The sequence below is a fragment of the Spermophilus citellus genome (genome assembly GCF_964194105.1).
Source record: "Spermophilus citellus genome assembly, chromosome: 3".
NCBI classification, from domain to species: domain Eukaryota; kingdom Metazoa; phylum Chordata; class Mammalia; order Rodentia; family Sciuridae; genus Spermophilus; species Spermophilus citellus.
Window position 1 is genome coordinate 81,062,262 of NC_138184.1, and position 22,458 is coordinate 81,084,719.

The window sequence follows — 22,458 nt, forward strand, 5'->3', positions numbered from 1 at the left end:
TCCAAGGTTAAGTAGCGATTCATCCCCCTCCCCTTTTTTTTGCACTAGGTATTGAACCCAGGGATACCTAGCCACAGAGCCACATTCCCAACCCTTTTATATATAAAGTTATAGGTAGACACAATATATTTTATTTTCATGGGGTGCCGAGGATTGAACTCGGTACCTCAAACATATTAGGCAAGCAGCAAGTGCTCTACCTCTGAGCCACAACCCCAGCCCCCTCCCCAACCCTTTTTTTTTTCTCTTGAGACAGGGTCTCACTGAGTTGCTTAGGGTCTCACTAAATTGCTGAGACTGACTCTGAATTTGTAATTTTGTAATTGTAACTGCCTCAGCCACTCAAGCTGCTGGGATACAGGCGTACACCACCACTCCCAGCCTGTGGGATAATTCTAAAATTATTTTTCTGTAGAAATTGTTCTAAGTTTTTTCTCTCTAAATGAAGTCAGTTTTGGTAATCTGCATTTACCTAGAAAAATTACTCATTTCTTGTTGGCTTTGTAATTTATTTGTAGAGCTTTTTATTCTTTCCCCCTAAAATCGTGCCCCTTCTCTAGAAACAGGGCTCTGAGCTACTAGAAGCTTTTTCAGTATTCTTGCCCTTTGGGTAGATTTTGTCCTGCTGGAGGAAATTTTGGAGCAATTTTAGGCCTCATATGAGCTCCCCGTTCTCTCCTGGGCAGTTTTTCTCAGAATGTCCTTGCTTGGTGCCAAGGATTGCAGAGGGAAGATGAAAAATCTCTCACTGAGATTTGGGGTATTTTTTTATACTTAGGGATATTTTGGAAATTTGAGCATTCTCTGCATACTACTTACATTGTGGTTTTTAAATATTTTTTAAAAATCTGGTGCTATGTATTTAGCTCAGGGTCTCTCTACCATTGAGTTATATATCCCCAGGCAGGGCCTTATTAAGTTGCTTAAGGCCTGGCTAAATTGCCGGGGCTGACTTTGAACTTTTGATTCTCCTGCCTCAGCCTCCAAACTGCTGGGATTACAGGCATGCACAACTGTACCTGTCCAGCGTTTTAAAAAATGTTTATTTTGAGAGAGTCTTGCTATGTTGCCCAGGCTGGCCTCAAACTTGTGATCCTCCTATCTCAGCCTCTGAAGTCACTGGAATTACAGTCCTGTGGCCCCGCACTGAGCTAGGGCCTGGTTTTTGTGTAGTTTTATTTTTAAATTTGGGTTCTGGAGATTGAACCAGGGCTTCCCTCGTGCTAATCATGTGCTCTACCACTGCTCCCCACCCCCCACCACCCTGTGTTGTTTTTGAAGGTTATGTGGGGAGAGGGAAACTTAGGCAGTTACCACTGCCCTGTGCACTGTTCCAGTCCTTATTGCACTATAACGTATAATATGCACGCACACACACACACATACACACACACACACACAATTAATTACACGCAGTACTAACTCATTATTTTTCTCTTTTGGTAAAATGATATAGGTACTTTTATGGTCCCCATTCTGTAGATGACTTAGTAGAGAGCTTAAATAACTAGCCTGGGGTCACACATCTGGGATTTGAACTGAAATAGCCTGGGGCCAGAGTTGTGTTCCCCTTCACCCAGTGAAGGGTTGTCTTTTTATTTATTTATTTATTTTTAAAGTCAAACTCTGTTTTTTGAAAGAGCTGGTCCTCAAACTTAGATTATAACAATATTATTTTTTCCATTTTTTTTTCTCCTAGTAGAAGGCATATATGCCACTCAGCTTCAGACTGTCACACGAGGTTAACATGGATGTTTTGAAGCCAAAAGGGAAAGAGATTTGACATTTTAATTGGTTCATGTGGGTAGACTAATTAGCTTATGTGGGTAGCGTGGAGTTCCATTATACTTTTGGGAAAATTGTAAATACCTGGAGGCCCTCGGTTGCCACTGTTTATTCCCTGGAGCTGTGAGGACATTAGCAGGGACAGCAGATGAAGAAGCCGGGGCAGGACTGGCTGAGGTGGCCACAACTTGTGCTGCATGCACAAGACCTGGGGGCTGGATTAAGAGCTGTCAGATAGATTGAGGTCACGGCTTCCCTGTGGGAAATCTGTCTGGATCTTCTGACTAGCTCTCACGGGTTGTACAAGGCAAACTAATATTTTATTCTTTTGACTTGAGCCTTGTGATTTTTCTTAAAGACAATCAGTTCATCAGAATGATGTTTGTAAACCTCCCAAAGCACTATTAAGATGCCACAGGAAAAGTGAAAAATAAATTTTAGTTAATATAAACTTCACGGATGTCAAAATCAGACTGAGTGTGGATTCCTGCATTTTCTGATGACTTGTTGTCGGAACAGCCTTGTATTTATTATGATGCACATTAACAGTGCCCAACACTTTCTGCTTATTGTGTCCTAAACTCCTGGAGGGCTCTGGGCAGCAAATATTTCACACATACAGGGCCTGACATTGGGCTTTCCAGATCTCCCCGCATGGCACCTTCCACCTTGTAGTTGCCTGACCCCAAGCCTAGGAGTTCTTTGTACCCCCGTGTTTATTTTTCCATCCGTGTATGAAATCTGTCACCAGTCCTGTGGGTGGGGGTGGCGCAGTCCCATGTGCGCTCCTTCCCCCCTGCTATGCTGCTCCTGGTCCTTAGCATCTCTGCCTTCCGCCTGGATTACCATGGATGGTGGCTTTCCCACTGCTCCGTGTGTTTCTCTCCTTGCTCTCACACAGGAGCCTGAAGAGTCATTTAAAAGTGAAGTCAGATCCTGGTGCTGTTCTGCCTTAGACCCTGTAGTTCTTTTCCATTTCACAAAAAATAAAGGCTGGGTTTTGGCAGTGCCCTCTTGGGCCTTTTGTAGCCTCCCTGGCTTCTCCTGTCCCTGTGCTTGTCTGCCCTGCTCCAGTGTTACTGCCTCCTGCTTGAATGGTCAGGCCTGGTCTGCCCATGCCCTGCCTGTGCCCTGCCTGTGCCCTGTCTTGCTTCCCCCTATGGCTGGGTGGTCCTCTCCTAGTGTCTGTAGGAGCTGCCACTCCTTCCACATCTCTGATATGGTGTTGCCTTCCGGGGTGGAGTGCCTGCTAGCCTGTGGGAGGCCCCCAGTGCTGGAGAAAGCTGCTGCCTTACCATCCAGGCCCCCTGGCCACCTGCCTAAGGAGCTTCCACTTCCTCTCCCCGCTTCTGACCCTCACCTGGTCTCATTCCTGTTAAGAGCATCATCTGACATTTCATCTGCTTATCTGTCGTTTTTTAAATTTTCTCTTTCCTCCCATTATAAAGAAAGCTCCCTGAGGGCAGAGACTTTGCTAACTGGGCGTCCTCAGTGCCTAGATGCCCCAGTAGTTGTTCTGTGTTTGCTTCGGGAATAAATTTAGTAGGCCCTTCTCTTCTATTATCTCAAATAATTCTTTTCTTAGATTCCATGAGTATAATTTACATACAATATAGTTCACCCATTTAAAGTTTACAGTCAGTGGTTTTTAGTATATTCACGTATGGATCACCACAATTTGAGAACATTTTTTCATTTCATGAAGAGACCTCCAATCCCTTAGCCATTACCCCTCTTATCCTCTCTCACCCCTCAGCCCTAAGCAAGCATTGTCCTACTTCTGTCTCTGTGGTTTTGCCTATTTGTATATTTCTTATCAGTGGATTTCTACAATGTATGTCCTCTTGTGTCTGCCTTCTTTCACTTGACATGTTTTCAAGGTTCATCCAGATTATAACATTTATCAGTATTTCATTCCTTTTTATGACTAATAATCCACTGTATGAATTTTTCTTATCTCATGTAGCAGTGTAAACATGCTTTTTTCCCCCCCATTGTGTTGGGGAATTGCATCCAGGACCTCACACATGCTAGGCATGTGCTGTATTACTGGGGTATATCTTATGCCCTGGATTCTTAGCTCACTCTTTTTTGGAGTGTGTGTACTGGGCATTGAACCCAGGGGCATGTTACCACTGAGCCACATCCCCAGACCTTTTTTTTTTTCTTTCTTTCAGAGACATGGTCTCACTAAGTTGCTGAGTCTGGCCTTGAACTTGAGTTTCTCCTGCCTCAGCTGGGATGATAGGTGTGCGTCAGTATGCCTCAGCTCTCAGCTTACTCTTTTTTAAAAAATATTATATATTTTTTAGATGTTGGTGGATCTTTGTTTTATTCATTTATTTATATGTGGTGCTGAGAATTGAACCCAGCCTTGCACATGCTAGGCAAATGCTCTGCTGCTGAGCTACAACCCCAGCCTTCTGCTTCCTCTTAAAAAGAACTGTCATTTTGCAGAGGAGAAATGTGAGGTAGAAAGAGCTAAAGAACTTGCCCAGGTCACGAGGTTAGTAAGCGTGGAGCTTTGGTGTGTTTCTAGGGAGTCCCCATGTCTCTCTGCATCCTCCCTGCAGGTTGTGGGACAGCTCTTCCCGCTCGCACCCTCTCCTCCACTGTCGGGAAGCAGTCTAATTGGGCCAGTGTTTGTTGAGAATCTCTTGAAAGTCCATTTGCTTATGAGTGCTAGGACTCTACATTTAATATTGACTTAGGTTCCTGGGAGTATTGAGAAGCATTGAATTAGCCTGGAAAGATTTAGAATAATTTGACATTAGAAATTACTCTCTTACTCCAATTCTTGGTTACTTTTGAAATCATTGAAGGAATCTTGCTGCAAATGCCACCCAGGATAGATGTGTGTTTTTTAAAAACACTGTATTTGAAATAATTTCAAAGCTACACAAAAGATGCAGAGAATTCTGTTTATTTCTCACCCAGATACACCAGTCGCCAATGTAGCATGTTGCCAAGTCTCCCACTTTCTACATATATATTTGTGTGTGTCTGTGTACTATGTATATAATTTTTTTCCCTGAACCATTTGAGATAAGTTGCAGACATGATCTTTCATTGCCCAAATGCTTCATTGTGTATTTCCTAAAAACTAGGATACTTGGTCGCATAATCACAGTGCATCATCAGAATTGTCATTAGATAGTCCTGCTGTCAAATCCTTAGACCCCTTTTAGACTGTTCCAGTAATGTCCTGTATCACAAAAGACAAAACGAACAAATGTTCTTCCCTTTTACCCCTTTCTTTCTGATACATGTTATTGTCCAGGATCATGCCCTGCGTTACATTTGGTATCTTTTAATCTGGATACTTCCCCCCGTCAATCCCAGGCATTCATGGTTATGACATTTGTGAAGAGTACACACCAATAGTTTGTAGACTCACCTATTTGGGGTTTGCCTGGTGTTCCTCATCATTAGATTCAGGTAGTACAGTTCTGGCAGGAATATCACAGAGACAACACTTGTATTCTCATTGTATTGTATCAGGAGACATAATGTCATTTTAATTCATAACTTTTACTAATTCTTTAAGATAAATATCTGCGAAATTTTTCCACTGCATTTTTTTTTTCCTGGTGAGGATTGAACCCAGGGGTGCTTTATCACTGAGTCATATTCCCAGCCCTTTTTTTTTAATTTTGAGACAGTCTCACTAAATTGCTTAGGCTTTGCTAAGCCTGGCCTCAAACTTGGGATCCTTGTGCCTCAGCCTCCTGAGTCACTGGGATTATAGACCACCATGCCTGGTAGTATTTTTAAAAAATAAGCATTTTGGTATGTAAAAATGTGGATGTGTAACCGATGTGATTCTGCAATCTGTATTTGGGGTAAAAATGGGAGTTCATAACCCACTTGATTCTAATGTATGAAATATGATATGTCAAGAGCTTTGTAATATTGTGAACAACCAATAAAAAAAAATAAGCATTTTGGCCAAAAGTGGTGGTGCACACCTGTAATCCCAGGGCCTCAGAAGGCTGAGGCAGGAGGATCATGAGTTCAAAGCCAGCTTCAGCAACTTAGTGAGGCCCTAAGCAACTTAGCAAGATTCAGTCTCAAAAAAGTGCTGGGGGTGTGGTTCAGTGGTTAAGTACCCCTAGGATCAATGCCTGGTATCCCTCCCTTCAAAAAAAAAAGCATTTTGTGGGGAGGTACTCCTAGTAAATTGCTGTCAATATCATGTTCCTCCTTTTTTAGTTTCATTTTTTGTGTGTTGGCAATTGAATGTCCTGTTCTTTCTGAGATATTCACCCACTAGTTTTAGTAGTGATTCCTGAAGTATTAATATGACTTCCAGATGGTGATGTTCCAATTCTTCCACCCTTTCCACACTTATTGTTTGTGATTCTGCTGCAAAGTTTTCCCGTGTGTCATTTTTTGTTGTGGCAGAATATCCATAACCCGAAGTGGACCATTTTTGCCATTTCTGGGGATCAGCACATTCATCTGCTGTGCTCCCTCCGTGCCCCCATCCATCTCTAGACTGCATTCATCTTCTCTGACACGCAACCCCCAGGTGGTACCAGGAACTCCTGCAGCCATCATTCTGCTCCTCTCTGGTGTGACTTCTCCAGGGCACCTTTTTCTTCATGGGTTATAATTTGTTTTTACTGCCCCTACTTTGGCCAGTGGGAGGCCTTTCAAGTTGTCTGCCATACTCTTTTTCTTTTCTGGCATCAGAAATTGAACCCAGGGGCATTTTAGCACTGAGCCACCACCCACCTCAGCCCTTTTTACTTTTTATTTTGAGACAGGGTCTCTTGCCAAGTTACTTAGGGCCTCACTAAGTTGCTGAGGTTGGCCTCCAACTTGGGATCCTCCTTCCTCAGCCTCCCAGGCTGCTGAGATCACAGGCGTGCACACTGTTCCTGGCTGGAGTGCTTTTGCACTGTCACACAATAAATTTTCTATACTTATCTTCTTCCTTTCACTGCCTCAGCCCTAGAATCAGCCTTGAGCCCTTCCTTTTATGGGAGAATGGTGTGAGAAAACTCAGATGAGGGTGTTAGGTATGCTGATTGCTACTGGGGTGCTATTGCTTCCTAGGCTTTTCAGAGAGCTGGGAGAGTGTTGGTGTGTGTGTGTGTGTGTGTGTGTGTGTGTGTGTACATACCTGCATATATACACGGAAGCATATATACTTTTTCTTTCCTTTTTGTGTGCTGAGGTTGAACCCTGGGGTCTTGAATATGCTAAGCACATGCCCTGCTGCTGAGCTAGCCCCCCATTTTGGTTTTTCTACATACGTTTAGAATGTACGCTGATAGCTCCAATCGCCGTCTTACGCTCAGTGTTTATTCTGGCTTTCTCGTAACATTTGTATTTCCTCCTCAGTGGTGAGAAACTGGCTCCCATTACCCTCAATGTGTTTACTTATTTATTAAATAATCTGTTTATTTACTAACTTGTTTGCCCAATCTCATTCTGTCTACCAATTTTCTGACCCTGTGGACTTTCTTTTGGGGCCTGGTCCCATTAGTGTGCCATCTGAATAGCCCCAGGCCCAGTCCCACTGACCATGCCCCTTGTCCTACCTACCACTGTGCCAGAAGGATCCCTGGCCCCTGTGATTGCAAAGGTGGGCGGGGCAGCCAAGGAGCAGAGGGGCAGGGGCAGGGGGGGCCGTGCCTGTTTCTCTTGGTCACCCACGTGCAGCTCAGCTGCGATGGCGTGGAGAGCAGAGCTGACACAGGCCTTTGTTTTTTACTGTTTTTTTTTTTTTCCCTTCAAGATGGTTTCACCCAAATATCACTGGTGTGGAGGCCGAAAATCTACTGTTGACAAGAGGCGTCGATGGCAGCTTTTTGGCAAGGCCCAGTAAAAGTAACCCTGGAGACTTCACACTTTCTGTTCGGTAAGTTGCAAGTCCAGGTAGGCACTGCTGTAGTCACTTGCTGTCCTCATTAGAGCTTGAAGGCCACCTTCTGCCAGCTGTGGGACCTTGTGGGACCCTGGCTTGCTCATGGGGCTCTGCTGGAGCATCCTGGAGTGAGGTGGTGGCATTCCTCCTTCCCAGGGACCACCGAGCCTGGGTGGGGCAGACGGTGCACATCCTGCAGCCCTCCCCTGCTGGCTCCTGGCTCCTGTGTCTTGAACCTGGCCCTGCAGGTTCCCTTTCCTTACTGTTGAGTCCTTCATGAGAAAAAGACTGTGAAGTTTCTTCAGATGGCTTTCCTTCGTTAAATAAAACATTTCTGAGGAAGTTGTGGTCCCCTTTGTTCCCCTGCCCAGTCCCGTTTCCCTCCCTCTCTCTCCAGAGGAAACCACCATCCAGAGGTTGGCATAGATCCTTCCTGAAGAACATGTTTTTGTACTTGACTGTGTTTGTACCATGTATGAACCATCTGAAGTTGGCTTGTGTGTGTTCAGCGCTCATTGTAGAAATAGTTCTGTAATGTATGTACCATTTTGCAACTTTAAAAGCATTTCGTTTTAGTTCTATGCTGGTGCCCTTAAATCTAACTATTCACCTTAATGGCGATTTTGTACTCAAATGGTTGAGCATACCAGTGTATCCAGGCTCCTGGTGATGGACAGTAGGTTGTTTTCAGTTTTTTAAAAAATAGTTTATAAAACTATATTGAGCATCCTTTTACACATCTCCTTGAGCAGGTGTTGGGAGATATTTTTTCTAGCAGTTGACTTTCACTTATGTTCTTGTTCTCCTCACATTAGCTCCTTCTAGGAACTAGAACTGAACTGCTTTATGAATTTGATTTTGTAATCAATATTATTTAAATATATATATATATATATAAATTATTTAAATATATATATATAGTTTAATTTGTGGATGAACCTTTATTTTTATTTATTTACTTATATGTGGTACTGAGGATCGAACCCAGTACCTCACACATGCTAGGCAAGCACTTTGCTACTGAGCTATAGCCACAGCCCTATCTATCAATATTATTTTTAAATACAGAGGAAAATAAGATCTGTTCTTGAGAATTTATTTAGGATCTCTTTGAGAGTCAGGAAGTGCCTTTTTGGCATAGATTAATTTCTTGAGGAGTCCCTGCCACTAGCTTTTACTTCCGTTTTACTATAAGGAGTGGGTAGAAGCCTTTGTGAGTTTCCTGGGCTTGTCTCAGCACAGAATTTTTTTTTTTTTTTAATGTGTAGGGAATTGAACCCAATGCCTTCAGCATTCTAAGCACATGTCCTCCCACTGAACCCCTCCCCTGTTGGTTTCTATGCATGTGTGTGTAGAATTTAAACTATAGTTTGCTTTACTATTTAGTTATACCCCTAACCTTTAAAATTTTTTTTCAAAATTCTAGTTATTTTTAAATTTCTCAATAAGTTGCCAAGGCTGGCCTTGAACCTCCTGCTTCAGCCTTCTGAGTAGCTGGGATTACAGGTGTGCACCACAGCATCTGGCCTCAGCACAGATTTGTAACCTGACATTATGTGACATTTAAGCTGTAATGGTTTGGGTGCAATTAGAGTAACAGCAGTGATGGCAGTGAGGAGGCTCACAGCCAACACTGTTGAGGACTGATATACACCATATACTTGTGCCGAGTACACTGCACATTTTATTTAATTTTTACAATGACCTGTGAAAAAGAACCACTATTATCCTTTTTTTTTTAAAACGTTGGGCTGGGTTAGTTAGACCTCAGTAGTTACACTGAAGTGTGATGCAGCTTTATTTCACTTTTTGCAGTGCTGGAGATTGAACCCAAGGCCCAGCGTGTGTTAGACAAGCACCCCAGCACTGAGCTAGGGCCCTGTGGCCCCACTGTTATCTCCATTTTACAGGAAGCTGAGGCACAGAGGTTAAGTGAGTAAACTAGTCTCACCGCTGGTAAGCAGAGGCACACCGTGGAACCAGCTTTTGTTTGTTAGTTTTTTTCTTTCTTTCCCCTGAAATTTTATTTTGAGAAATTTTAGATCTATAGAAAAGTTCAAAGATGAATACAATAAATACCCATACTCCTTTCACCTGTTAACATTTTGCCATATTTGCTCTTTCCTTTTTTAAAATATTTATTTTTTAGTTGTAGTTGGACACAATACCTTTATTTTGTTTATTTATTTTTATGTGATGCTGAGGATCGAACCCAGGGCCTCGCACATGCTAGGCGAGTGCTCTACCGCTGAGCCACAACCCCAGGCTCCCCCACCCCCAGCTCTTTCTCTTTTTAAATGTATATAATATGCATTTTTTCCCCCTGAACTTCTTTTTTTTGGGGGTGGGGCAGAATTTGGGACTGAACCTAGGGCCTCATGCATGCTAGGCAAGGTTACCACAGAGCTAACCTCCCAGCCCTGAATTTTTGAATTTTGAATTAACATATAGTAATTGTACATACTTATGGAGAATAATAGGTTTTATTTATTTATTTGGGTACTAGGGATTGAACACCACTGAGCCACATCCCCAGCCCTATTTTGTATTTTATTCTCACTGAGTTGCTTAGCGTCTCACCATTGCTGAGGCTGGCTTTGAACTCACGATCCTCCTGCCTCAGCCTCCTGAGCTGCTGGGATTACGGGTTTGTGCCACCGTACCAGTGAATAATAGGTTTTAAAACAGTTCAAAATCCTTAAAGGCCTCAGATAGCTAACTGAGGATCATTCACTCCATGTAACTGGTTTCCTTTAACCTACAAGAACTCCCTCTCCTGGCCTTTTTAATTTAGTTTTTGACCTTTTGATTTTACAGATTGTCCCCCAGTCTGGATTTTCTGATTTTTTTCCTCAGTTTTAGACTTAGATTAAACATTTTTAGTAAGCAGATAATAGGTGAAGTTGGGCCCATCCCATTATTTCACATCAGAGGGCACATAATATATGTTTGTCCTATCTTTTGGAGGAATTCAGTTTAGTCACCTAGGTAATAGTGTTGCTAGATTTTTCCATTATAAAAGTTACCTTTTTCCACTGGACACGGTGGTGCAGGCCTATTAATCTCAACTACATGGGAGGTTGAGGCAGAAGGATCACAAGTTCAAGGCCAGCCTACACAATTTAGTGAGACTCTGTGTCAAAATAAAATAAAAAATAAAAGGGTTGAGGATGTAGCTCAGTGGTAAAGCACCCCTGGGTTTAATCCCCAGTATTGAAAAAAAAAATTACCTTTTTCTATTCATAATAATTGAACCCAGGGTTCTCTTACATGCAAATGGTCTACTACTGAGCTATACTCCTAGCCTGTTTTTAAAAAATTTGAGACAGGGTCTTGCTAAGTTGCCCAGGCTGCCCTTAAACTTGTCATTCTCCTACCTCAGCCTCTTGAGTTGCTAGGATTGCAGGTATATGTTACCAGGCCTGGCTCCTAGCACATTTTTGTGTAGTAAGTTTTATTATTGATGAATTGTATCTGTGTAAATTATATTGGCAATTGAAAATTCACTATTTTTAAATTTGTTATTTCTTCAATATTTACTCATTGGTATTCTTCTGTAAAGAGGTACTCAAGTCAGTCCCTAGGTCTCCCTAGTGTTTTCAGTGCTGAGGATCGAACCCAGGGCCTTTTGCATGCTAGGAAAGCATTCTACCACTGAGTTGCACTCCAGCTCTAGCCCCTTTTTATTTTTGAGTATAACCATAATGATACCTAAGGATGTTTTCTTTTTAGCCAATGTGTTTTAAATTCAGTGGTATCATTTCTTTCTTTCTTTTGTACCAGGAATTGAACCCAGATGCATTTAACCACTGAGCCACATCCGCAGCTCTTTTAAATATTTTATTTAGAGACAGGCTCTCACTGGGTTGCTAAAGCTGGTCCTGAACTTAGAATCCTCCTGCCTCAGCCTCCCTAGTTGCTGGGATTGCAGGTGTGCACCAACGTGCCTGGCTCTCATTCTTTTTAAATGTTCCAAATGCCCCAGTTTTGGCCAGTGTTTCTCCTATAACTTTTGACATTTCCCCAGTAGTCTCAATTACTTCCTTGCTTTCTGGTTCTATTTGACGCTAGGATCACCTATTTTATAAACCTTGATTCTTTTAGTGGGGTATTTAGAAACTATAGTGTTAGGGGTGTCTTTATTCCTGATGTCTTACTCTAGGCTCCTACAGTGAATGGACCCAGCTGGGAAGTAAGTATTTATATATTTGAAACCAGGTGTTCTTATGGTTAGTTCCAGTTCAACCCAACTTCCTCATGTGTTCCCATTCTGCATTTGTATTTCCCTTCTGCAGCAACAACTGTTGTTTTCAATAGCATTAATATGTGACCTCATTTGCCCAGTTCTATAATATAAAATAGTTTTCAGAATTACTATACCACTGTCATTTTTTGGGGGGATTGAACCCAGGGGTGCTTAACCACTGAGCCACATCCCCAGTCCCTTTTATTTTTTGAGACAGGGCTCATTAAGTTGCTTAGGGCCTTGCTAAGTTGCTGAGGCTGGTCTTAAACATGTGATCCTCCAGCCCCAGCCTCCCAAGTCGCCGGGATTGTAGGTGTTCGCCACTGTGCCCAGCTCCACTGTTGTTTCTTTACAAGCCTTTTAAGTAAGCTCAAAATTACTTTGGACTCATTTTGTTCTTAGACTAAGGGTACAAGTACTGTGTTCAAAACTTACTGGAATTCATTTTCGTGGTTGTCATGAACTTACTACACAGGTTGGCTCATTTCTTTCTGTTGGTATTCAGCCTTTTGGTCCTTGTTGATTTTATTTTTTGAGTTTGTGAAATGTATAGAATTCAGAAATCAAAACTATATAGAAAGATTTATTCTGAGAAATTTCACTTTTCTCTCTGTGACTCCTTGCATACTATCTCCATGCATCCCTGTAGATAAATTTCCACTAATTGCTGGTTTATCCATTGTGTTTATTTTCATAAAAACAAGCAAATATACTTATTATTTTCAGCTTATACCATGATCTTAATTACTTTTATTTTAAATTGATACATAAAAACATGAAAATTACACATAGTAATAGGGTAACATGATGTTCATTTTTATAATTGAAGTATAATACTAAATATATTTCCTTCTGTTTTTTATTTTCACTTATATATTCGTAATTTTTCTTGTCTTTTTAACAGCTGTGCAGTACTTATTGTGTGGATATTCCTTAATTTCTTTGTATAATCTCCAACAGATGGCAATGTAGTTGTCTCCAATATTTCAGTTATCTCTCATATTTTGAAATATGTATATAAAGCCTTGATGAAATATACATAATAACCTGGCGCATATGTTGTTTTGTGCTTTTGGAAATAACACGTTCAGGTGAATTCCTAGGAATGAGATGAGGAGGGTGTATGCAAATAGTTTTTCCGACTTGTCCTCCATAGGGCTTGGACATTTCCACCAGCAGTGTATGAAAATGCCTGATTTTTCCACAGCTTGACCAGTTGAATGTGGCAAGTTTTTTTTTTTTTTTTTTTTTTGCCAGTCAGGTGAGAAATGGTATCTCAGTGAGTATTTATCTTCAAAATGTCAAGTTTTAGAAAAATTTGGGGATGACAAATTAGCTATCTCATACTGGAAACTCTCTTAATTATATGGGTCTTTAATGTGGGTTTGTGTGTGTGTGTATGTATGTGGTATTGGGGATCAGAGCCAAGGCCTCTTTCATTCTAAGCATATGCTGTATCACTGAGCTATACCCCCAGCCCTTATGTAATTAAAAAAAAATTTTTTTTAGTTGTAGATGGACACAATATCTTTGTTTATTAATTTTTTTATGTTGTGCTGAGAATTGAACCCAGTACCTCACACATGCAAGGCAAGTGCTCTACCACTGAGCTACAGCCCCAGCCCCTAAAGTAATTTTTAAAGATATAATTACATATAGTATCATAAATTTATAGTGAGTTTTGACAAGTATATTTGTTTGTGCATCCAATACTCCTCCACAATCAAATAGGAGACATTTCCAACCTAGAAAACTCCTTTGTGCCCCTTTCCAGTTTCCTTCCTGAAAGAGAAAACTACTATTCTCATTTATATCCTCATAGGCCAATTTGTTTGTGTAATTTCATAAAAATGAAACCATACAGTATATGTCTGGCTTCTCTCTCTCTTTTTGCAGTGCTGGGTATTGAAGCCAGGGCCTTGGGTGTGCTAGCAAATGCTCTGCCATTGAGCTATACTCTCAGCCTAAAATAATGTTTGTTTTATTTATTTATTCATTTTTTTTTTAGTTGTGGATGAACCTTGATTTTTATTCATTGATTTTTATGTGGTGCTGAGAATTGAACCCAGTACTTCATACATACTTGGCAAGTGCTCTACCACCGAGCCCCAGCGCCCCCCAATTTTTTTTTTTTTAGTATTTTTTAAGTTGTCAATGGGCCTTTTATTTATTTATTTATATGCAGTTCTGAGAATCAACTTAGTGCCTCACACTTGCTAGACAAGTGTTCCACCACAGAGCTACAACCCCAGCTCCCAAAACGTTTTTGAGATTCCTTCACATTGTATGTCTTAGAGGTTCTTTTTTTTTTTTTTTTTAATTGCTGTGTGCTATTCCATTGTATGAGTGAGCCACTACTTTTTTTTTTTAATATAATTTTGCAGTGAATATTTAAGTCTTGAAATTTTTCTATTATGAATAAGGCTGCAGTGAATATTCTTAATCAAGTCTTTTGTGCCTATTCAACTTCATTTCTTTGGGGATAAAATACTTAGGAGTGGATTTGCAGGATTATAAGGTAGGTGTGTGTTTAATTTTAACTTTAATTATATGTGTACTTGATTAATGATGATAGTAATCATTGTCACTTAATATTTACAATTAAATGGGTCAAGTCATTCAAAGTAGAAGGTATACAATGTACAGAAACTAATAAACAAACCTTGGGGTTGAGATGGTCAACTGAGTTTTTTCACTCCCTTTTATGGGTGGGGTTTGTTTCAATGTTTAGGTGAAATCTAATATTGAACATGAGATTCTTTTTTACTAGTACAGATCGTTATTTGTTTTTTCTTCCCCCTTTCCAATGGACTATTTTAGAAGAAATGGAGCTGTCACCCACATCAAGATTCAGAACACTGGTGACTACTATGACCTGTACGGAGGGGAGAAGTTTGCCACCCTGGCTGAACTGGTCCAGTATTACATGGAGCACCATGGGCAATTAAAAGAGAAAAACGGAGATGTTATTGAGCTCAAGTATCCACTGAACTGTGCAGACCCTACCTCTGAAAGGTCAGTGGCATCTTGGTGACCACAAGCCTGCAGCCCTCCTGTGCCTGTGTTACACAAATACGTTGTTGGGGTCTGCGGGGTCTGTATGATACCAAAGGCTGGTTGGTACCTGTTCCTCTGGCTGTAATCCTAACATATTATTAAAGTAAGAAAAAAAGGACTAAATTGCTGTCAGCGCCCTTTCCTTGCAAAAGCTTCCATCCTGTTCCACTCCTTCTCCAGGGTCATATGTTCCTCTGGACACTCGGGATATGCAGTAGTTTTAAGATGTATCAAACTTCAGCTGATGATCTTTGAAAGTGATTAAAGGAAAACAAATGATAGTAGGAATGTCAAAATAGTAGCATTTCTTTGTGGTGGCTCCCGACCAGTTATTCAGCAATGCCACCAACAGATGTCAGTTTAAACCCACAAGTGGAGAAGCGGAGAGCTCAGAGACTTGGCTTTTCATCCATTCTTTCCGTGTTGTATCCACTAACATGTGAGCTTAGAGGGAACCAAATGCTGATGGGGAGGGGTGGTGGCAGGGGCTTGACTTCTTTGTATTGATTGTATTGTTTTTGGACACCCCAGCCTCCCAGCCTCCTCTCTGACTCAGTGCAAATTTTGGGTCTCTTAATTAGTCTTCTAGATTGTGCATCTTCAGATCTGTCTTTTCAACTTACATCTTTATGTAAATGCTATTAATGCTGATAATTTGTTTCTCCAGCTACCACTGTAGCTTCAAGCCAAAAGCTGTCAGCCAACTCTATAAGATTTATTTCTATATTTTGTTCTTTTCATTTGAAATGTGGATAAAAAAGAACTCAGCGCATTCCTTTAGTGATGAGCTGCTAACTTGACCTGCTATCATAGCACTTGCTTTCTTATTAAATAAGACCCTGAGGGGAGAGTCACATCATTAATGTGACTTTGTTAAGGTGTTCTCCATAATGACTTAGGCAGTATTGTCTCAGAGACTGTTCTTGGATGACCTTGGATGCTCTATTTCAGGCAGGCTAGTTAAAATGCAGGCTCCTGAACCCTATTCAAACTTAATGAAATGTTTGTTGCTATCTCTGGTTGTAGGGCACTGGAATTCATATGTTTAGGAAATTCTTTCATCCCTACTCCAAGTCCGATATGCATTAAAATTTGACATGATAACCTAGTATCTTGACAGCAAATTTGGAAGCCGTTGAAGTATAGCTGGAAAATATGAAAAAATTTGGAATGCTTGAATTAATTGATGATGAAGAACCCTTTTTATCTAATGATCACATGTCAACACAACACAAGATCAAACACTCATAATGGTCTCCTGTGTCCATCAAAGCTTGTTACTAATGTTTTTAAGTGGCTGTGATTAAACATCTGTCAATGACAAAATGGTGAATTTTATTTTTAAAAGATAGGAGACTTTAAAAAAAAAAAAGCAAACATTGAGGACATGTGTCTCCAAATGACTGTGGCCTGTTCAAGGCATTTGGAAGTCTTTTTTTTTTTTTAGTGGTGCTGGGGATTGAATCCAGGGCCATGTGCATATGAGGCAAGCACTCTACCAACTGAGCTATATCTCCAGTCCTGGAAGTCATTCTTAACACCTTTGTCCCTTTTCCTGTCTTCTTGGGTCGAAGATTCTACCCAGCAGGATCTGTCGGTTCCTGGGAGGAATGTGTCTGTTTGTCAGTTGTACTTAGAAGACCTGACTATTCACAGTAGTTTTTGTGAAAGAATATTGTGAGCCCATGGCTGACCTCAATTCTTTCATTTTCATTGTTTAAAATTTAGGTGGTTTCATGGTCACCTCTCTGGGAAAGAAGCAGAGAAATTACTAACTGAGAAGGGGAAACATGGGAGCTTTCTTGTGCGAGAGAGCCAGAGCCACCCTGGAGATTTTGTTCTCTCCGTCCGCACTGGTGATGACAAAGGGGAGAGCAATGACGGCAAGTCTAAAGTGACCCACGTCATGATTCGCTGCCAGGTAACGCTCCAGTCCTGCTCTGAGTCTGCTACGGGTCTGGGGAAATGTCATCCTTGGGTGATTTTTCTGCTGGGAGAAGACAGACGCCATTACATCCCAAATCAGATTTCCTTTGCTCACTTGGTCAAGACCTTCCACTGTTGTGGTATACTGTTTATTAGAGTGCTCTCGTTGTTCCATAACTGTTTATTTTCACCTGTGTCTGGGGTACATCGCCTTTTGCAGTGTCTGATCTGCTCTGTGAAGGGCAGCTGGAGTCTGTCTCCAAGGCCCAGTTTCTAAAGAGCTGGGCCTAGCTCCTGCTTAGGCTCCTCAACCCAGCCTGACACTGACACTTGACCCTCTGTATCTGTGGGTTCTGCATCTGTGAATTCAACCAACTAGGAGTCAAAAGATAGCATCGTATTAAACACATACAGACTTTTCCTTTTATTATTTCCTAAGCGATATGGTACTACAGCTGTGTACCTAACATTTATGTGTATTAGGTATCCAAGATGGTTTAAAGTATACAGAGGATGTGTGTAGGTTATTTATAAGTACTGTGTCATTTTATTTTATTTGTCTTTTTGGTGCCAGGGCCTTGCGAATACTGAGCATGTGTCTTCCAATGAGCCACACTGTGTCCCCATCCCATGTTTGCTTTGCTGAGCCTGTCCCTTCCAGTCCTCCTGTTGCTTCCTACCCTTCCTACTGCCACAGCTGTTTGACTTTCCATTTCTGGGGGAAGAGTCCATTTCTGGGCTTTGATTGATAATAACAGCTATTTTAGTTTTTTATTTCAGGCTGATTAGTGTATCCATCACCTTACACATTGGCCTTTTGCCTTTTTTTTTTTTTTTTTTTTGTAGTGAAAACACTTGAGATCTACTCTCTAAAAAATTTCAAGTATATAAGGCATGATTATTGGGCTGGGGCTGGGGCTGGGGCTCAGTGGCAGGGCACTTGCCTAACACATGTGAGGCCCTGGGTTCGATTCAAAGTACTGAATATAAATAAATGAATAAAATAAAGGTTCATCAGCAACTAAAAAAATAAAAATTGAAAAAAGACATAGTTATTAACTGTAGTCACCATGCTGTGTGTTAGATCTCTAGGATTTATTTTCCTGGAGGTATATACCCTTGATTAGTAGCTCCCTTCTTCCCCCACCCCAAGTCCTTGATAGCCACCATTCTACTGTCAGTTACTATGAGCTTGGCCTTCCACATGGGAGTGAGGACTCGTAGTCTTTGTGTTTTTGTGCCTGGTTTATTCATTTAACTGGGTCCTTCAGGTTCATCCAGGTTGCTGCAAATGATAGGATTTCATTTTTTTAAAAAATAAAGGCTGAGTAATATTTCACTGTGATGTGAAATATATCCCCCCCCCCCCCCACCATATATAAAATCCTTCCTCTGTATGGACAACTTCGCTTGTTTCCATATGCCGGTTGCTGTGGATTATGTTGCAGCGATGATGAGAGTGTGAGAAAAACAGCAATTTAACATCAAGGTAGTAATAATTGTGTTTTTACTTTGAAAGGAACTGAAATATGATGTAGGTGGAGGAGAGCGGTTTGACTCTTTGACGGATCTGGTGGAGCATTACAAGAAGAATCCTATGGTGGAAACACTGGGCACAGTGCTACAACTCAAGCAGGTGAGCATATTGGAAAACTCCTTTTCCTTAAAGAATTTGAAAAAATTCTAAATTAGAATTTCCCACACATGCAGAATGTCAGTCAGCTTTCTGTCACTGTGATAAAATACGTAAAAGAAACAATAAGAAAAGGTTTATTTGGGCTTATGGTTGCAGTCCATGGATTCTTTTTTTTTTTTTTTTAAATTTTTATTTATTCTTTTAGTTATACATGTCAGTAGAATGTATTTTGACATATTATACATAAATGGAGTATAACTTCCCATTCTTGTGGCTGTGCATGATGTGGAGTTACACTGTTGGTGTATTCATATCTGAACATAGGCAGGTTCTGTCCAATTCACTCTACTGTCTTTCCTATTCCCTCCCCCTCCCTTCCTTCATTCCCCTGTGTCTAATCCAATGAACGTCTACCCTACCCCCACCTCCCAGTGTGCATTAGCATCCTCATGTCAGAGAGAACATTCAGTCCATGAGCTCTTGACTCTGTTACTTTGGGTGTGACAGCATGGTACAGCATACAGGGGTGTGTGGAGGAGGAGGCCTGTTCTTAGGGGGCCTGGGAAGCAAAGAGAAGGACAGTAAGGGGCTGGGATCCCCATATGCTCTTCAGGGGCACGTCCCCAGTGACCCAACTTCCTTCCATTAGGCCCCTCTCTCTAAAGGTTCTACTACCTCCCCATGCGCCATGAACTGGGGACCAGGCCTCCAAAACATGGCCCCCTGGGGGACATTCAAAATCCATAGTCTAACACAGAAGTGGACAGAGTGGTCTCAGCAGCTTCCACTTAACCTACCTCCCATCTTCAGTCTTGATCAATTCATCAGGTCTTCATTTGTTACTCATGGCTACTTTTTGTAGGATTTGGAAACAGATTCCAGATGTTATATCTTATGTTTCCATATGTATCTGTAAAGGCCTCATGAAGTTTTTTGATTTTTTTTTTTCTCTTTTGTGCTGGGGATTGAACACAGGGCCCCAAGCATGAGCTCTACCATGAGCTCTACCACTGAGCTACACCCCAGCCGCCTTATAGTTTTGTTTTTGTTTTTGCAGTTCTGGGGATTGAACCCAGGGCCTTGCACATGCTAGGCAAGCGCTGTGTTACTGAGCTACACCCCAGCCCTCTCACAGAGTTTTTAAAGCAAGTTTTCCCGGGGAATCCTCCTTTGGTTATCTTTAGGTGATCACGCTTACTTTGGAGTTGTTAACATGTTTTCATCTGTAAATAGTTTTCTATTCACAAAGGAAAGTAAGTTTGCAAAGAAAAATAAGTTTGCATTTGAAGAAAGACGCACTTTCTGACAGAACAGAACCAAAAGTGAAAGCGCATTAAGAATGTTGTGGGGGCTGGGGATGTGGCTCAAGCGGTAGCGCACTCGCCTGGCATGCGTGCGGCCCGGGTTCCATCCTCAGCACCACATACCAACAAAGATGTTGTGTCCGCCGAGAACTAAAAAAATAAATAAATATTAAAAAAAAAAAAAAAAGAATGTTGTGGCCTGTAACCTCCCCCACCCCCCTGGGCCTTTGTGAATACCACCACAGGAGTCTTTTTATTTTGCATTATCATCTTTTTAAAATACATTTTCTTCTTTTTCTACCAACTACTGAACTTGGGCAGCCTCTCAACACCACTCGGATTAATGCTGCTGAAATAGAGAGCCGGGTTCGAGAACTAAGCAAATTAGCTGAGACTACAGATAAAGTTAAACAAGGCTTTTGGGAAGAGTTTGAGGTAAGGTATTAAGAAACTGTTTTTATGTGCATGATTCAATTCTATTTTTAATAGAAAAGAAGTTTGCCTCATGTTTGGAGTTGGATCTGAAAGACTTCGGCGTCCTGTAACTCAGCCATTGATTGACGTGGAACAAGTTGCTGAGGGGGCTTCTTTGAAATAGAAGGGCATTGTGTTCTCAGAAAAGGGAGTTGGCAGCTAGTGTTATGGGGTTGAGCCAGCAGCTCCATTTGGCTCTTTTGGTGTGGATTGCTGGCCAAACCCCAGAAAAACAAAGGGATCTGATTCCTTTGGAGATTTCTAGCACTCACTGGGGTCTTTGAAAAGACTGTGTGGCCTGATGTGAATGAGTCCAAGAGAAAAAGTTCAAGTTTGCTTTAATTGGGAGTTTCAAACTGATAACTCTAGGAAGTCAAGTGGACTGATTCCTCTCCTGAAACCTACCTAGGTAGAATGTTCCCAGTGAACATGATCTGTGGTTCCTATTGCACTCTTACATGTCACTTGCCCATTGATACTCTGATCTCTTTCTTTTTCTCCTTGTCTATTTGACAGAAGACTTCTTCACAGCCTCATGCAGTGGCACACACCTATTAATCCTAGAGACTGAGACCAAGGGAGGAGGTTTGCAAATTTGGGGCCAGCCTAGGCAGTTTAGTGAGACCTTGTCGCAAAATAAAAGATTAAAAGGGTGGGGATGTAGCTCAGTGATAGAGTGCCCCTGGGTTCAATCTCTAGTACAAAAAAAAAAAAAAAAAAAAAAAAAGAAAAAAGAAAAGAAAAACAGAAAAACAATCGCAGCCTTTTGGCTAAGATCAAGTGTAATATGTATTCTTGACAATTTAATATCTGATGCATCCTCTATCTTAAGACAATATATATATTAAGTGGATTTTTGGAAATAGGAGATGGAATAGGATCTGGCTCCACCCACTCCATGTAGCTACCTGGTATTACAGCATCTCCAGAACAGTGCGCCAAATCAAATAAAACAAAACCAAACCACCACCAACAACAACCAAAACCAAACCAAAACAACAACCAAAGTAAACACCAAACCCAGAAAAATTCTTCCCAAAGATTTTGGCGTGTTCACTCTATTTATTTATTTATTTTTAGTTTGTGATGAACCTTTATTTTCTTCTTTTATATATATGCAGTTCTGAGAATCAAACCCAGTGCCTCACACATGTGAGGCAAGCGCTCTACCACTGAGCCCCAGCCCTAGCCTCTTGACATGTTGTCTCTTGCAGTTATCCCCAGTATGAAGCACGGTGCCTGGCACCCAGCCAAAATGCCATAAATATTTGTTGCATGAATATTTACATTTAGCTGATGTTTACATCATTTTATTATTACCTTCTGTTTTGTAGGAGTGATTATTCCATATTTCTTATAGGTCTTTAGAATTTACGAACATTTGTGGAATGAATGAATCAATAATGAACAGGCAGATCCTGTCCTTTTAACCACAGTGGGCCAGAGCAGCTTGGTGAGCTGTTTCCATCCTACAGATCCGAAGCCTAAGGCCCAGGGAGGCTAAGTAGATTGCTCCATCTCCATAGCACAGAGATGGGTGCAGACTGGCACATGCACCCTGCTTGCTCCACAGCGCTGACCAGGGACTTGAATCTAGGTTTATTCTCACACCAGGCTTTGGGTTAAAGCCGTGAACCCTGTGGTGAACAAAACAACCTGGGGTCGGCCTTTAAAGGAGCTTCCAGTTGAGAGGAAAAACAATGAAATGCATCAAGGAGAAAGTGATGATGAGCACAAAGAGTCAAAGTTTTTAGTTTTAGAGGTTTTTTTTTTTTTTTTTTTTTTTTTTTTTTGGTGCTGGGGATTTAACCCAGGGTCTAAGTGTGGGCCCTCCCACTAACTACTCCAAGGACTTTTTTAATCCTTTAGAGATGTTTAGTCAGATAGATTACTACTCTGCCTTCCACTCATTGGTTAGTCCTCTGGGTGGTTATTTGCTAACTGGACATATGATTAGCTTTCATTTATGTTTGAATTTTAGAAATTTCTTTCTGTTAAAATTTATAATTTTGTAAAATACTCAGTTTGATTCTAAAATCAAATATAAAAAAACAATGTTTTAAAAGACATCTACCTTCTTTTTTTTCGTACTAGTGATTAAACCCAGGATTGCTTAACAACTGAGCCACATCATCAGCCCGTTTTATTTTGAGAC

The 22,458-nt window shown here is 41.1% G+C and overlaps 1 protein-coding gene across 2 annotated transcripts in view; it reads left to right on the plus strand.

Moving 5' to 3' along the window:
- PTPN11 (protein tyrosine phosphatase non-receptor type 11) overlaps nt 1-22,458 on the plus strand; it is an 88,079-nt gene that overhangs the window by 20,432 nt on the left and 45,189 nt on the right. For both annotated transcript variants that reach the window (XM_081287996.1, XM_081287997.1), the window contains exons 2-6: nt 7,532-7,654; nt 14,727-14,921; nt 16,692-16,884; nt 18,409-18,525; nt 20,151-20,264. In XM_081287996.1, the coding sequence (XP_081144122.1) occupies nt 7,532-7,654; nt 14,727-14,921; nt 16,692-16,884; nt 18,409-18,525; nt 20,151-20,264 (742 nt within the window). The remainder of the gene's footprint in view (nt 1-7,531; nt 7,655-14,726; nt 14,922-16,691; nt 16,885-18,408; nt 18,526-20,150; nt 20,265-22,458) is intronic.